Genomic DNA, 17,121 nt, shown 5'->3' with positions numbered 1-17,121 from the left:
TTAGAAACAGGAAAGATCATTTTACACTGAAATCGCGAATTACGAGGATCAGGGAAATGACATGGAAGGACTAAGCCCCTTTAATTTACATCATTTATTCTTGAACAAAAACATTTATTTTTACGTATTTTTTGATAACAGGTCTCCTTTGAATAACAGGTAGAAAAACTGAAGTTAATTTATTGTTATAGGCATTCAGACAGCCGTTACATTAGAATATTAACCTCAAACAAGTTCAACAAATAAGACCTTAACAATATCGGTCTTTTTTAAAATTTCTAAATTAAGCAATTTTAAATAAACTAGCCACTTAAAATTGTTAAAAACAGCCCTTGATCCACATCTACATCTACACGGATACTCTGCAAATCACATTTAAGTGCCTGGCAGAGGGTTCATGAAACAACCTTCACAGTTCTCTAATATTCCAATCTGGTATAGCGCGCAGAAAGAACGAACACCTATATCTGTATCTTGATACATTCCTTCAAGCAAATTTAAGTTCAAGACGTTAGGTGGAACCCCAAAAGATAAATATTAACAAAGATAACATAGGAATTACCCCAACATTTACAATAAAACTTAGAACCAGCATACAATATTTTAACCAAACAAACTCCGTTTTTTGCCTTGTTTCACAATTTTAATGTTACTGCACAACCAAGGTTTCGGGTTATAAGCCCATTTTCTAGTACGTTAGTGACTCCCCAATAATGTTCTTGAAAATGGGCTTATAACCCGAAACCTAGGTTGTGCAGTAACATTATTAATAAAATTGTGAAACAAGGCAAAAAAAGCAGTATTTGTTTAGTTAATTTATAATGTTTCACCAAGAAACCACAGTTGATACAATTAAAATACAATATGTATTCAACATTAAAGAGAAAATTTCCTGTGCGAAGCCAGTTAATCTAAGGCCTCTTGGTCGACAGCAAAATTTCGTTTACAATGCAAGCCAGATAACGTAAGACACTCAACTTGACCACAGACAGCCGGGACGTGCGACTGCAACCAAACAGCATGCTCGAGAGCCGTCCACGCGACCGCAGCTAAGCCAGACCGAGGCGGCGAGAAGCCGCCGACACGGGACACTCTCCCAGCAACTTAGTGAATGCTGTCAACAAACAAGAAAGATAAGTATCTAACTGGAATATACTACAAGTGAAAGTTATACTTCAATCATGACTGCATTTCTAGAGCGTTTCCAATAAATTGATACACCATAGGAAATAACCTTCGCTAACAGAGAACTACAGAAAGGGAGCTGTAATTTCTTCCAGGAAGACATATAATGAACAATTCGCTAGGGTCTCTTCGTTTGCCGGAGTTAAGAACATGTTTAAAAGGGCTGGATAATAGTAATACCAGAGAGCCCGCCTGCTTCTAAAACCTTGCGACAACAAGCATTAAATCTTAGAACAAAAAAAATGGTTCAAATGGCTCTGAGCACTATGGGACTTAACATCTTAGGTCATCAGTCCCCTAGAACTTGGAACTACTTAAACCTAACTAACCTAAGGACATCACACACATCCATGCCCGAGGCAGGATTCGAACCTGCGACCGTAGCAGTTCCAGTCTTAGAACAACTGGATCTCATGCACAAGAACACAAGTTATTTCAAAATCGCACATAGCGGACAGGGCAATACGCTATTCACAGAATCACAGAGCCGAGTAACAAGGCATGTATGACGACTCAATGAAACATAAACACTAACACGTTTTCAAACAGCTTGCGGAGCAGAAAATCTGTGCACAGAGCTGAACAGCCTGTTGCGCACAACGTAAGCGAACCAGACCTTTGCCTTCCGCCCAGTCCAGGCGAAGAAGAATGAACGACGACCTGGAAAAGACACCGCCAGTGTCCGTTGCTCCAAGAAGTGCTGCCCCCCCCCTCCCCCCGCTCCACCGCCCACCAACCGGCACCTTGCTTTACCAAAACTCCTGCCAACTACCTGCGCCGCGCTCTTCCGAGGTCTCTCTCCCACTAGACTCGACTCTAGCGGCCGATTTTGAAGACTAGACGAGGCTGTGATAACCGCACAAGGGAGTAATTCGTGCCCTCTAGTGAGACGCCGACTAGAAGTTACTGACAGTGAAATGAGCGGCAACAGCTCATTCACATTGGATGAGAGTTGTAAAGAAATGTCCGTAGTAGCAACGCCAGCAGACAGTATCGATTTGCAAAATGATCTGCACAGGAGTGACGAATGGTGCAATCTCTGGCAGTTGACCCTGAACGTAAATAAGTGTAACATATCGCTCATATTTAAGAAAAGAAAGCCACTACTACACAAGGGCACTATTGAAAACAAATTGCTGGAAACAGTATCTACAGTAAAATTTCTGGGAGTAGCTACCCAGAGTAACCTTAAGTATAAAGACTACGTAAAGCTAATAGTAGGAAAAGCAGATGTCAGAGTGAGATTCGTAGGAAGAATCTTAAGGAAATGTAACCCGCGAAGAAAGTGGCATACTAGGCGCCTGTCTGACAGATTCTTGAGTATTGTTCAAACATGTGGGATCCTTACCAGGTAGGACCGACTGCTATGTTCACTAAGAAACAAAGCTCGTGGTTTATTCGAGTTAGCATGCAGCACAATTAACAACCTGTTTAACCTTCTTCAGAAAAGTTTGCAAAACAGAATTAGGTATAGAAACAAAATTTAACTCTTTTTTCATATTTTCGCAAGTTGAGCAATTCTTATACTTTTGAAGGGTAGCCGTTGTCTTGAAAATTTAACTTGAATGTTGAAGAACATTTCTGAAACATCTACGTAAGTGACTTATAGTTTATTATCAAGGTAGCCCAAGTGGTAACGCCGACTGACTGAAGATATTCAGTGAGATCTATAAAACTCCCCCAAGTGCGATGTAAATTTTGTTCGTGTGTTTCAGGAGACAGATTAGTATTACCATAGGAGAACTGCAAAGCTAACAGATTGTCAGCGTAAAGAGCTTCGTCTTACTGAAATGCATATGTACACTGGTGCCCAGAATTAAAACATCAAACGGAAATTTTTCAACGTTGCGTTTATTTTGCAACAAAACGGTATAAACAGGTGATAGTAAAGTAGAGACAATGTAAAGAATTGTAAGTAGGCTGTTTAGGTTTTTATATTGGTAACGCCACGTTGCGCTCTGTATGCAAATCACTGGCTGTGCTGCATGCAGTCTATGACTGGTTGGCATTGTTGAAATATTCTCTATTGTAGTGTTGGGCAGTTGGCTGTTAACAGCGCATAGCGATGCGCAGTTGGAGGTGATCTGCCAGCAGTGGTGGATGTGGGGAGAGAGATGGCGGAGTTTTGAGAGCGGATGATCTGGACGTGTGTCCATCAGAGTCAGTAAATTTGTAAGACTGGATGTCATGAACTGATATATATATATATTATGACTTTTAAACACTATTAAGGTAAATACATTGTTTGTTCTCTATCAAAATCTTTCATTTGCTAACTATACCTATCAGTAGTTAGTGCCTTCAGTAGTTTGAATCTTTTATTTAGCTGGCAGTAGTGGCGCTCGCTGTGTTGCAGTAGTTCGATTAACGAAGATTTTGTGAGGTAAGTGATTTGTGAAAGGTATAGGTTAATGTTAGTTAGGGCCATTCTTTTGTAGGGATTTTTGAAAGTCAGATTGCGTTGCGCTAAAAATATTGTACGTCAGTTTAGTGTTGATGAGAATAGGTAAAGAGCGAAATGTCTGAGTACGTTCAGTTCTGCTCAGCTGTTTGAAAATCAAATAACGTAAGGGATTTACCAGCACAGTAATTCAATAATTTTTCTAAGGGGACGTTTCAGAATGCAGAACGTAATCTACTGCAACATGACAAAAATGTTCTTCTTTTTTTCTACATCTACATCTGCGTATATACTCCGCTAGCCACCAAGCGATGTGTGGCGGAAGGCACAATTCGCGTCAAAGTCATATTCCCCCCCCCCCCCCCCTGTTCCACTCGCAGATCGCACAAGGGGAAAAACGACTGTCTGAACGCCTCAACACGAGCTCTAATTTCCCTTATCTTTGAATGGTGATCATTGCGTGATATGAAAGTTGGTGGTAACTATATATGCTCTACATCCTTGGCGAAGATCGGACTTCGGAATTTGGTGAGCATTCCCTTCCGTCTAGCGCGTCGTCTATCTGCAAGTGTATCCCACTTCAAACTTTCTATGAGATCTGTAAAGATCTCGTGATGGCTAAATGTACCAGTCACAAATATTGCAGCTCTTCTTTGGATCTTCTCAATCTCTTGAATGAGACCCAACTGGTAAGGGTCCCACACAGACGAACAATACTCTAAAACTGGACGAACTAACGTATTGTAAGCAATTTCCTTTGTTGAAGGATTGCATCGCTTCAGGATTCTACCAATACACCGCAATTTAGAGTTCGCCTTACCCGTTACTTGTGTAATCTGATGATTCCATTTGAGATCATTTCGAATAGTCACACCCAGATACTTGACGGATGTTACCGCTTTATTTTGTAATCGCACATTAATGGGAATTTTCGCCGCGTACGCAGTAGGTTACACTTATTAATATTGCAAGATAACTGCCAGTCATTACACCACGCATTTATTTTCTGCAAATCCTCATTGATTTGTTCACAATTTTCGTGTGATACTACTTTCCTGTAGACCACATACAGCATCATTGGCAAACAATCTAATGCCGCTATCAATATCATCACCAGATCGTTTATGTAAATCGTAAAAAGCAGAGGACCTATTACGCTGCCCTGGGGCATACCTGAAGTTACGCTTGTTTCTGTTGAAGTCACCCCATTCAAGACGACATACTGCTCTCTGTCTGTTAGAAAACTTTCTATCCAACCACATATGTCATCGGATAGACCGTAAGCGCGCACTTTTTGTAGCAAGCGACAGTGCGGAACTGAGTCGAACGTCTTTCGAAAGTCGAGAAATATGGCATCATCCTGGGAGCCGGTATCTAGAGCCTGTTGTATATCATGCACAAAAAGGGCCAACTGTGTCTCACATGATCGCTGTTTCCTAAAACCGTGCTGGTTTCTGCAGATGAGCTTCTCAGAGTCTAGAAAGGTCATTATGTCTGAACGCAAAATATCTTCCATGATTCTACAACAAATCGATGTCAGTGAAATTGGCCGGTAATTAAGTGCATCCGATTTTCTACCCTTTTTATAGATTGCTATGACCTGAGCCTTCTTCCAGTCCCGTGGAACTTTCCGCTGTTTCAACGATCTCTGATAGATGATGGATAAGAATGGTGCTATACTTGTAGCATAGTCAACATAAAATCTTACAGGGATACCGTCTGTGCCATATGCCTTCCTAGCGTCTGAGGATCATAAATGTTTTACAATCCAAGATACACTAAACACTAGGTCAAAAATCCTTGCGTTTGTTCGATAATTGAAAGGGGGAATGGTGCTGCAATCCTCTACCGTAAACGTTTTTGAAAGCTAGGTTTAGAATTTCGGCCTTCTGTTTATCATCTTCCGTTACATTACCCGTACTGTCAGCAAGAGAAGGTATTGAATTATTTGTAGTGCCCATAGATTTTACATACGACCAAAATTTTTTGGGGTTATTTTTAGAATCTGCAGATAAAATATTGCTTTCAAATTCGTTAAAAGAATCTTTCATTGACCTTTTGACAGCTGTTTTCATTTCGCATAATTTCTGTTTGTCAGCGGGGCAGTGACTACGTTTGAAACGGCTGTACAAAATTCTCTGCTTTCTGAGCAACTTCCTAATATGTTTGTTGTACCAAGATTGATCCTTTCCCTCTCCTATATTTTTGCTAGGCGCATACTTCTCTAGCACGTGGTGGACAATACCTTTAAATTCCAACCAAAGATGCTCAATATCTGTGTCTCCCGCGGTGAATGCTTGGCGCTGACTATGAAGATATTCATTAATGACACTTTTATTTTCTTTCACAAACAACAAAACTCTATATATATATATATATATATATATATATATATATATATATATATATATATATATTTATTTATTTATTTATTTATTTTCACTGACATAGAAGCCACAACGACATTATGGTCGCTAATACCTTCTTCTAGATTAACTTCCTCAAAAAGATCAGGTCTGTTTGCCGCCAAGATATCTAATATGTTCCCATCTCGAATTGGTTTTACAACCAATTGCGCAAGGTTGTATGTTGAGAGCGCTTCTAGAATAACTTCACACGAGTCTTTGCTTCTGCCCCCTGTGATAAACGTGTAATTTTCCCAGTCAATGGATGCCAGCTTAAAGTCTCCACCTATAACTAAAGGATAATTTGGATATTTATTTCCTATGTACTCAAGACTTTCCCTGAAACGTTCTGCGACGTTTGTTGCGGATGCTGGTGGCCTATAAAAACATGGTCAATCTTTGTCTGATTGACAGCTTTATCCAAACTCTTTCACAGTCCGACCCCGTATCGATCTCAACTGCGTTTAAACAGCTTTTAACTGCAATTGACACACCACCTCCCATAGCATCAGTCCAACCCTTCCTAAACATTGTCCAATCCGAGTTCAAAATTTCACTGCTATGTATGTCTGGTTTCAATCAGCTTTCGGTACCTTGGCATTGCTACTGTTTATTTCGGAGAGTAACTAGGGGATCTTGCTACAGACACTTCGACAATTTACTAACATGAGATTTATCATATTTAAATCGTTTGGAATGACCTGTTTAGGCGAACTAAAAAATTTTACAGATGGCACACACGTCCGTGACACGAAATGGTAATTTTTTAGGCCAACGGTTTGTTTCCCGTGGGGAGGAACCTAATCTAAAAAAAACCCATGTGCACGCCACAAGTACTGTGCTACCCATGTAGCTGCTTCCTGTGTGTAGCGCACCCCTGATCTATCAACTGATACCAACTTAATGAATTGGCACACGCATTTTCACAACTGTTTAATGTGCTCACTACGAGGTGTGACCACCTCTGTCACCAATACAGGCCTGACAATGACGGAAGATGCTGCTGTGTGTGACGTCATCAACCTCATGTTGAGGCAATAACGCCCATTCTTCCTGCAGACAAAAAGAACATTGGCCCACCGTTCGACCGTCCTGTTGGTATGTTGACGGCTCCACTCTAGACGTTCCCTTCTGTGAATACACGCCATAGGTAACGAGACAGCAGGTCTCCAACAATAAAGGCTACTCTCCTGAAGCCTTCTGTACACCTTTTGCCTCCATATAAAACATCGAGGTGATATTGCGAGATCATATGCCAGTTGCAGTGCGTACTGTTGTGCCCTTACAGCCAAATAACGGTCCACTCTTCTGACGTCACACGTGATCGACACTGTCCTGGTCTCTGGGATACTGTTTCGGTCTCCATAAACTGTCACTTCACAACAGACGATTCACATTAAGCCATCGGGCCACATCAGTTTGACACTGCCCTGCTTCCGTTCTTCCTATGGCCCTCCACAGCAGAGAGTCTGTAGGCGTCTTCTCTATGCCATACTGCACCCTCTGTGACCGTGTACACAGTGATTATGGATGAGGGACTAATTGACAGACACTGTCCTGCTTGATAGATGCCATGACGTCATTGCTGTTGTGGTTGTCCGTTGATCGGAATGTCTTCTTCAGTGCAGAACACGATCGTAACGAAATCTGTTGACAATTTGTCTGATTATATCGTGATTTAGACACACGACAGGGAAACAGCAGTTTGCTGATTTCGTTTTGGACACCAGTGTATTAGCCATCGGTGAGATTTCAAAAACGTAAGAAATTGAAGATTACTTTCCCGAAAGTATTGACCCGCGAGTTGTAATGATTTCGACGATCTTGTTGAGAAATCTCATCCAGAAAATGGCCTCCAGGTGGGACTTCATTCATCATCAAACTGCGACACAAATACTTAACGGAAAGCTGGTAGATGACGTAAAAGAAGATGATAACCAGTGGCCCCACGAAGTGAGTGCTTTGCTTGTTTAATCATAAAAGCTAAAGGACTCGAGGTCAGTGCTGATCGTGAACATGCGAAGCCACGTAGTTCCAAGAACAAACAATTGGGGTGTCAAGACAAGAATGCAGTCATTGTTGCAGATATGGTATGACGTTCACTGTTTGACACTGATAAGAGACACCTTCACACAGGCAGCTACAAGCGACCTGAGGAGCTACACAAAGGGGCACAATACACTAATTTTTACACTATTCATTAAATAATCTTAGTAAGGCTCACAGTTGACTGAATGAGAGAAGGACTGAATGCCACGATTGCTCACGGATGAATGAAGCACGAATGGATATCGCTATCGAAGTGGACACGCGGTTTTGAATCGATCGCTAAGGAGAGTTTAGTTCCATTTAAATTTGAACAAGCACGCCGCACGAAAATTTACTCCGACTAACCGCGACTCGATAAACAAACGCGATCTACATGAATGTATTCGGGTACGCCTGAAAAGTGTTGCTTAATTTAGTGCGCGTTGCGATCTCGCACAACAAGTACTGATGCAGCACGGTGAAAAGCGCACCCAGCGTCCACTACCTCACGGTACGGAATTCACTCCCAGACAGGTCCGAACGAAACAATTCAGTGTCAGAGAGAAGCTTCTGAATTGACCATGCTTCCGCACAACCAAAAATTCGAGGCCACGAGCGATATTGGCTCACGCAAGCCAAATTCCATACATGTGCGAGATTCATCACCCGTGCTCCTTGCAGATACGGAAAGGAGGCTAAAGTATGGCAGCACGTCTACAAATCGTGCCTCTTTGCAAACAGTGGAAGTGGATGAAACTAGTTTTGCAAATAGCAGAAGCATCCCATTTTTAGTCCCTGATCTGACTTTCAGCTTAATAACTGTTTTGAAAATGTTTGCCTATGTTAGACCTACAAATTTTTCATCACTGGTGACGTAATATTGATGTATTTATGTCTCTGAAACATTACAGATGAGCAGTGCTTGTGTGGAGAACACAGGCTGAATATTGGCGACGAACGTCTGGCAACTGACGTACACAGTATCAAATGCACGTGCGAGATACCACCGTTTATGACTTGCGTGAAGCCGTCAATACCCATCTTTGACCCATAGCGAAGAAATAAGAGAAATGTATGAAGCACACCTACTGAACGTCAGTCACAAACAACAAGGATTCTGCGTCGTTGAGGAGCAAATGTAACAACTGGTTGTAATTAAGAATACATGCAGAATAAAATTTCTAAACATCTATACATCCAGACGTTGTTCATTTAATTACATCCTCTATAAATCATGTATCAACTGACTCAACCTAAAACTCAGTATGAAGATATCACAAAAACGATTACGGAGTAAATCCATAGTGTACACAGTAGAATACATTTCAACATGAAAGAGCTATTTGGGTATTTATTGCCTCTGGCGTTAATCCAGATGAATCGTAAGGTATTATCAGTTAAAACATCCTGTCTCTGCAATCACACAAGTTTTTGATGGCTTTAACTCTGAAATGATCTGGAGCCAGAAGGGTGCAGGGGGGACGCCGTGTGGTGCTAGACAAACAGACAGAAGTAACAAATTATCTTCATTTCTTCTCCCCAACATGATTCAAAACAGGCAACAGCAGTGTGGCTGAGGCATCCAGCGGCTTGTTGTATGTTTGTGTGTGTGTGTGTGTGTGTGTGTGTGTGTGTGTGTGTCTGTGTGTGTGACCTCAAGCAGTGCAATGACAGCACGGCATCAGCCGAGCAGTGCTGCGTGGAGCAACTGTCAGCGATCATGCAAGTCCAGCGAGTGTGCTGACCTAGCTCTCGCCCTCAGCGCTGGCCAGCAGACGGCAGGCAGGTGACGCAGCGCCCATGAGCTAATGCATCACAGGCTCTGTGCTGGCTTGGTTAGACGGCGTCTCCAGATCCTCTGATTTCATCCCAGACCGTCCTGTGGCACAGTCAAACAAAATGGTTAGTTATTTATACGATTTTGGGTTGCACTTGCTTGATGTTTGCTGTGCCTTGCAGCAAGCGTGCTTAACACTTCCGTGGTGGCCAGTGTTGAGAGGCTTCCGTCTTTCTGCTCTGAGATATTGCTGTGTCGACCATTACCATACCTTGCCTGACTGGCTTGAATCACGACACTGTACCGGCTGTGTTGCATTTTGTAATGCATAATATCTGTGCTTGCCTGCCGCTGGAGCTGCTGCAATCTTTTCCTGCTCTGCAGTCGGTGCGTTAAATTGTCCTTGTCCTTAACAAGACCTACTCCCTCCTCTCACCTTGAACTACATTGTCCATAAGTAAAATAAGTCTGGCAAATTCTCTGGCGGAGATTACTTCTATCATTACATACAATAATGAAATAGTTATTGAAAAGAAACATCACTGAAATGTCTACAAAAATACCAGACACGGCCATGCACGTGTGTCCTGTTCTAATGCTAGCAGCTCAATCGGTGATTGATATCACAGCCAAGAGAGCACATTTTGGTAGTTGAGGGGGAAGTGCCGAACAAAGAAAAATTGGAGCTCTGTCAGTAGATGGTGGAACTTCTCCCATGTGATGTTTGGCAGGGCTCAAAGTATGATAATCCTGACTGCAGGTCAGATAGTCAGAGACACAGGTTACATGGTGGGAAAAACACGACTGTTTCAATTAACTGGTGAGGGTAGCCACCAGGCTGAACTAACTGAATAAAGAAAATATAAAATAAGGGAAATCAAAACAAAAACTAAACTAAAATTGTGACAGCGGAGCCAGTCAGTTGATTTTAAAGACAAAAATTAGGTGAGTGCATGAGAGAGAAGGCACCTCCACTACAGGATTTAGTTTACAAATTATAAAATATGAAAAGTTTTGGATATTGTGTTATCTTTAAAAATTAATAACTCATCAATACCTTAAGCGATTCATAAAACGTAGTGTGGATGGACAGGTCTCATGAATATTATCGAACTGTTCTAATAGATTTTCTGTCAATATTATGTACTTCAAATTACAGGCGGAATGTATAGCTTGCCCATGAAAAAGTTGATTTTCTAATAAATAAAACATGAAATAGAGAAAGTAGTGGCAGCATTAGTAAACAGACGTAAATAACCACGAATGATTGCAACTAGTATAACTGTTTAACATTTATTACTTATATAGCTCCAGTGTTTCTGAAAAAAAAACATTAAAGTTAAACACAACCATTGAAAAGCTGATGAAATTTACGTGCAAATTCATCTGTGATATGTGTACATACGTACCGTTAAATTTATAGTTTATGTATGCTGACAGAAGTCGGAAAGACAAGACCTTGACTCACTTCAGTGCGAAAGTATAAGTAACGGAGGCAATTTTCTCTCTTGGACTTGGATTTCAGCTGTCAATTGGAGTAGAGTTCGGGAACAGACAGGACGTACGTGGAGCTGGAAGTCGTCTCGTGTGTGCTGCAGAAATATTTTGCAAATATTTGGCCGTCAACACGAAAAAAATTCGCATGTGACAATCATGATCAACTGATGTGGACTTAGAAAAATTCGCGTCACGTGAACTGGTTGGTTAGGACTTGTAAATAGTTCATGTTGATTGCAAAGACTTTGAAACCTTTTTCAGTGTGAGGACTATGAATAATTTCGGTTTAGACGGTTTAGTACAAACTTCTATGACCTGTTCTGCTGTTAACTTTGATTGTGAACTGCATTTAAAATATTGTAAGTTCGCAATCACCGAACTTCAACTTACAAGTGTGCTGAACCGCTTCAAATAATTTTGTGGATTTTCGGAAGGTTAAGCGAACACGTGATGTTGGTGAACATACTTCTCGCACTAACAAATATTATGTTAATTGAAATAAATTGTGAAAAGTGTGGAAGGATATATCGTCTGTTTTTTCTGCAAAAATCTTAGTTTGTGAAAAGATTAAATTCGTGTGAGAAGTGAACATTATGTCACCACAAATTCCTGCCTCCTCATTTGTTAAACTACTGACTGATTATAATTTTGAGCTAATGAGACGCATGCATTGGTTCGCCCCTGGGCTTTGATGTAGCCAATATTTTGAAATCCAATCAGGCATTAAGATAAACTCTGAACAGCATTTTTCTTGCATTTTTTAACTTTTATTCGTGGTGATGAACATGCGGCTCAATCTCTGGTGAAATCAAAAGTGGTTAACGTCATCATTAGTCATTTACTGTTCCGATAGCAAGAAGCAAGGAGATTATCATTTTACATTCACCAATATTGTAAGACAATATTGCATTGTCCTAAGCTGTGTCAGTTCCTTTAGCTCAAATTACATTTATAGTTCCGTGGCTCTAAGAATGCATTCCACGTGCATTTGAGTAGTGTCTGTTGTAAGTAGGCTGTTTAGGTTTTTAAATTGGTAACGCCACGTAGCGCTCTGTATAAAAATAATTGGCTGTGCTGTGTGGAGTCTGTGGTTGGTTGGCCTTGTTGAAATATTCTCTATTGTAGTTTTGGGCAGCTGACTGTTAACAGCGCGTAGCGTTGCGCTATGTAAGTAGGCTGTTTAGGTTTTTATATTGGTAACGCCACCTAGCGCTCTGTATGCAAATCACTGGCTGTGCTGTGTGCAGTCTGTGGCTGATTGACATTGTCGAAATATTCTCTATTGTAGTGTTGGGCAGTTGGCTGGTAACAGCGCATAGCGTTGCGCAGTTGGAGGTGAGCTGCCAGCAGTGGTGGATGTGGGGAGAGAGATGGCGGAGTTTTGAGAGCGGATGATCTGGACGTGTGTCCATCAAAGTCAGTAAATTTGTAAGACTGGATGTGATGAACTGATTTATATATTATGACTTGTGAACACTATTAAGGTAAATACATTGTTTGTTCTCTATCAAAATCTTTCATTTGCTAACTATGCCTATCAGTTAGTGCCTTCAGTAGTTAGAATCTTTCATTTGGCGGGCAGTATTGGCGCTCGCTGTATTGCAGTAGTTCGAGTAACGAAGATTTTTGTGAGGTAAGTGATTTATGAAAGGTATAGATTATTGTTAGTCAGGGCCATTCTTTTGTAGGGATTATTGAAAGTCAGATTGCGTTGCATTAAAAACATTGTGTCAATTTAGTGTTGATCAGAATAGGTAAAGAGCGAAATGTCTGAGTACGTTCCGTTCTGCTCAGCTGATTGAAAATCAAACAATGTAAGAGGTTTATCAGCACAGTAATTCATTAATTTTTCAAAGGGGGTGTTTCATATGTCGACCCATAGCCAAGGATACCTCACTGGAATCTTCTGATTTTTTCTTGTAGTTTGTGTAATTAATGTAGCTATTGTTTATTGCTAGCGCGTAATTATAGACAGAATTTCCTTTGTAGTTGTACTTTTTCATTGTTGTACAGTAAAACAGTTGTAGCATGCATGTGGATTTGCACCAAGTATTTCGCAGCTGCGCTTGCAATTAACGAGATATTATTTTCAGTGCTATGTTAATGTGTTTTCTTATTTTTGCTCTTCATATTGTGCTTTTCTTGTTATCGTGTGAAATACGTGATAATTATGGCGTGTGAAAAACGTAACACTAGGCTCCTAATTAAATTGAGAAATGATAGTGACGACGAGCGTAGCTTATCAGCATCACCGTGTAATGAATTAACAGACATTCAAAGCAGTAATTTGGTAATTGTGCATAGGGAAATGGAGCAGGCTGCAAATAATGGTGAACAGGGAAGCATTATCGATCGGTCGGTCAGCAACAGCTCGCCTCAGGAATCCGAAATGACAGGACACAATCTTGCAAATACTGTAGATTCAGGTTTTGCGTTCTCACCGTTTTCTCAAATAAGTCAAGACACATTTTATGCTTCTCAAAATGCGAATATTACCGGTTCAAACGCGCTGCCGAATGGCACTGAGGAACATGTTTCAGACACCAGTGCATTGTTATTACAATTAATAGAACAAATGGGACAACATCATGAAAAGTTAGACACGATGGAACAAAATTAGAGATAAATACAGCAAAAGCTTCAAAAGTTAGACGCAATGGAACAAAATCTTCAAAGGTTAGACACCACGCTTGAACAAACACGTGAAGATTTAACTACTGAGTTACATGACATCGAATCTAAATGTCAAAAAGTCTGTAATGACGTAAAAACACACATTTGTGAGCATTTTCAACCTATTTTTTCGCGGCATGAAAATGCATCACAGAATCACGAAGCAGCCATAAAAGAACTGCAAACTATTGTTCATGAAAATCACGAGACCTTGCGGGCTAAAATTGACTCAGTTTCATCTACCGATCCAGCTACGCTACTTGCAACAACTCAGGAAAACTTAAAGGACACAGTAGATACTCTGAAAATTGGTTCAGAAAGACACATGGAGGAAATTAGTTCATTATCAGAGAAAGTAGTCGAACTTTCTGATGAGCTAAATAATTTATCTACGAAGGTAGATGATGATCTGAATGACACAAGACTGGTAGTCCTTAATGATGCAGAAGAGTACGAACAAATTGGGAAATTCAAACAAAATCAGAATCAAATTAATACACAACACCAAAGAGAAATCCGGGAAGTACAAGATCAGCTGGCCCAAGTAATACAAGAATTACATATTTCAGAGGACACTCGTGCTCCACTACGGGAAGAGGGACATAGAAATACAGAACAGCAACAAAATAGTAACACAGGGCACTTCGGAAATTATGAAAGAAATTGGCAAGTTACACCGAATTTTGAGATGGAACCACCGAAACGACGTAACAATGACGACATGCGACTCGCCTTCATGATGATTTTGACTATAAGCTGTTTGTTACAACACGTAAATTCAAAACATTTAAGAATTCCGGCAACGACATTCATCCAGAAGCGTGGTTTCATCAATTCTCTCGTTGTTTTCCTCCCAACTGGTCCTTAGAGCACAGATTAGAATTTATGTGTGGCTATTTAGAGAGTGAACCAGCTGTAAGAATGCGATTGGCCATTCACGATTGTCACAGTGAAGAAGAATTTTATCATGCCTTCCTCGCAGCTTATTGGTCTCAAGCTACACAAGACCGAGTAAAACATAGCATCATAATGATGAAACATTTCGAACAATCTGAATTTTCCAGTCTTGTGAAATATTTTGAAGACATGTTGCACAAGAATCAGTACATGTCAAACCCATACAGCCCCTCAGAACTCATCCGCATTTGCTTAATCAAATTGCCTGAACATTTACGACATATTATTTTGGCAGGACGTTGCAAAGACGACATTGAAGCTTTCCAGGGACTCTTACAAGAATTGGAAATTGACACTGACAATTGCGGAACGCGAAAACAGGAACACAACAATTACAGGTCACATCCGTCACAATTCCGTGATGACAGAAATAATAACTGGACATGACAAGGCTATTCTTACAACGTAAATCGTGACCAAAACAGACACCACCCATATGACAACCGTTGGCAGAATAATAATATTTACAGAGAAAGATCGCATTTTCCGTAGTAATGAATATAACAGAGATATCCATAGAAACAGACAATATGGGAACCAAAACAATTATTATCAAGGGAGACAGAATAACTTCCGACGCAACAGTTCAGCGCGCAGTTACGATTCAGGGAGAAATTCTCCACCACGTGACCGACAAGAAAGAAATTATGGAATCTACCGCACATGACGACAGACGATATAATTGTAACGACAGACCTGAATTGCATCAGAACTGGCGGGATTCAAGCAGGGCAGGGCCCTCTCGACAAGGTGAATTTGTAGAAGTTAGGTCTCCTAAGTCCAATAGCGAAACGTGCCAACAAAGAGACAGACAATGACTCGCACCGCAGGCAGCCACATGCGCCAGCTGTCTCAGAGAAAAATAACATACACGCTAATCCTGAGAAAAATTTTAGCATTCCTTACCGACATACACAACGTGATAATTGCTTTGAAGTTGAAACTCTGCGCACTAGAAAGGTTAAAAGATTGCACCACATTTCACACGTAAAACCGTTTATTGAAAGATAATCTGCTTTTTAACTTAGTCTTTGCCATAAAACTTTTCACTTCACGTTACTAGTATGCTTTGTCAGACTTAGAAACCGTTAACATGCAATAATGTTTGAAGTTAAATATCCAGTATAGAACCTAGGGAACTTATTTAGACAGTAATTACGAATGCATTGTTATAGTGAACAGACGACACAGCGTTACTGTGTGTGTACATTCTTGCTTGTTACTTGCACGTTTACATAACGACTATAAGGCTTACATACTTAGAACATATACTGCTAATGAGATTTTAATGCAACATTTTGGTTTACTTGAAAATACATTCTGGATTTAAAGTACTTTCTGAGAGATACCAGATGACACAGTGGTTAGTTTATTTGACAGCTACACGATTATATCACGACGCTACTAATGTGTGACACCGTTTACATTGTTGCTTTTGCGGTGTATCTGTTTTACCTCTGCACAGTTTTTCTGAATTCTTCTGGAAAGGAAAACATGTTTTAGTAGTAACTTTGTGGTATAGCTACAATGAGACAGCCTTTTCCGTAGCACAACAACACGTTACAGTACAGTACTTACTTCATCACGGCAATAAACGTAATAACTGAGATATCTATACGCATAGCATTTCACTTTTGTTTATTACAAGGTAAGTACATTGACTTCTACAGAACTTCACTTATGGACGACGATAATTACGACACTTGGCACGTTTTTACCGTTAAGTAATGACAGAGATTATCTTATAACAAAACGCACAGTTTAGCGCTAAAGGACAAGTATTTGAGTGATTAATTTTATTTTTAAAGATTTTTGAATCACAAAGATACAAAAGGTTTTCCGTGATACATTTCATTCCATTTCTGTAATCTCTAACACCTGACAGTATAATTACATTAATCCTCAGGGGGGTACACTCTTACTTTGTGTACCATGTGTTTGGCAAGCGCAAGGAGCCCTAGCTAATATGGTATTTGCTTATACAACTTTACACATCGGTACCATATTTCTCTAACACAGAATTACGCAGCTATCTGATAATTTAACAGAGAAACAAACATTTTTTTACTATGTCAGTGACACATGTTTACGCAATTACACAGTTAGATAACTTCATACCTATGAAATTGTGTTTCGTCTGTACTTTGTGAACTGTTCATATTTTTTTGGAACCATTGTGATGCTATGAGAGCTCTGAA

The 17,121-nt window shown here is 40.3% G+C and overlaps 1 protein-coding gene across 1 annotated transcript in view; it reads left to right on the top strand.

Moving 5' to 3' along the window:
• LOC124777772 overlaps positions 1 to 9,179 on the top strand; it is a 123,839-nt gene extending 114,660 nt beyond the window's left edge. Inside the window, exon 8 of the mRNA XM_047253282.1 lies at positions 8,931 to 9,179. Within this exon, the coding sequence (XP_047109238.1) occupies positions 8,931 to 9,073 (143 nt within the window). The 3' untranslated portion in view covers positions 9,074 to 9,179. The remainder of the gene's footprint in view (positions 1 to 8,930) is intronic.
• The last annotated feature ends 7,942 nt before the right edge of the window (positions 9,180 to 17,121 follow it).

Source organism: Schistocerca piceifrons, chromosome 2, assembly GCF_021461385.2.
Source record: "Schistocerca piceifrons isolate TAMUIC-IGC-003096 chromosome 2, iqSchPice1.1, whole genome shotgun sequence".
Lineage (NCBI taxonomy): Eukaryota > Metazoa > Arthropoda > Insecta > Orthoptera > Acrididae > Schistocerca > Schistocerca piceifrons.
The sequence above is the reverse complement of the archived record's forward strand: the minus strand, read 5'-3'. Positions and strand labels throughout refer to the sequence as shown.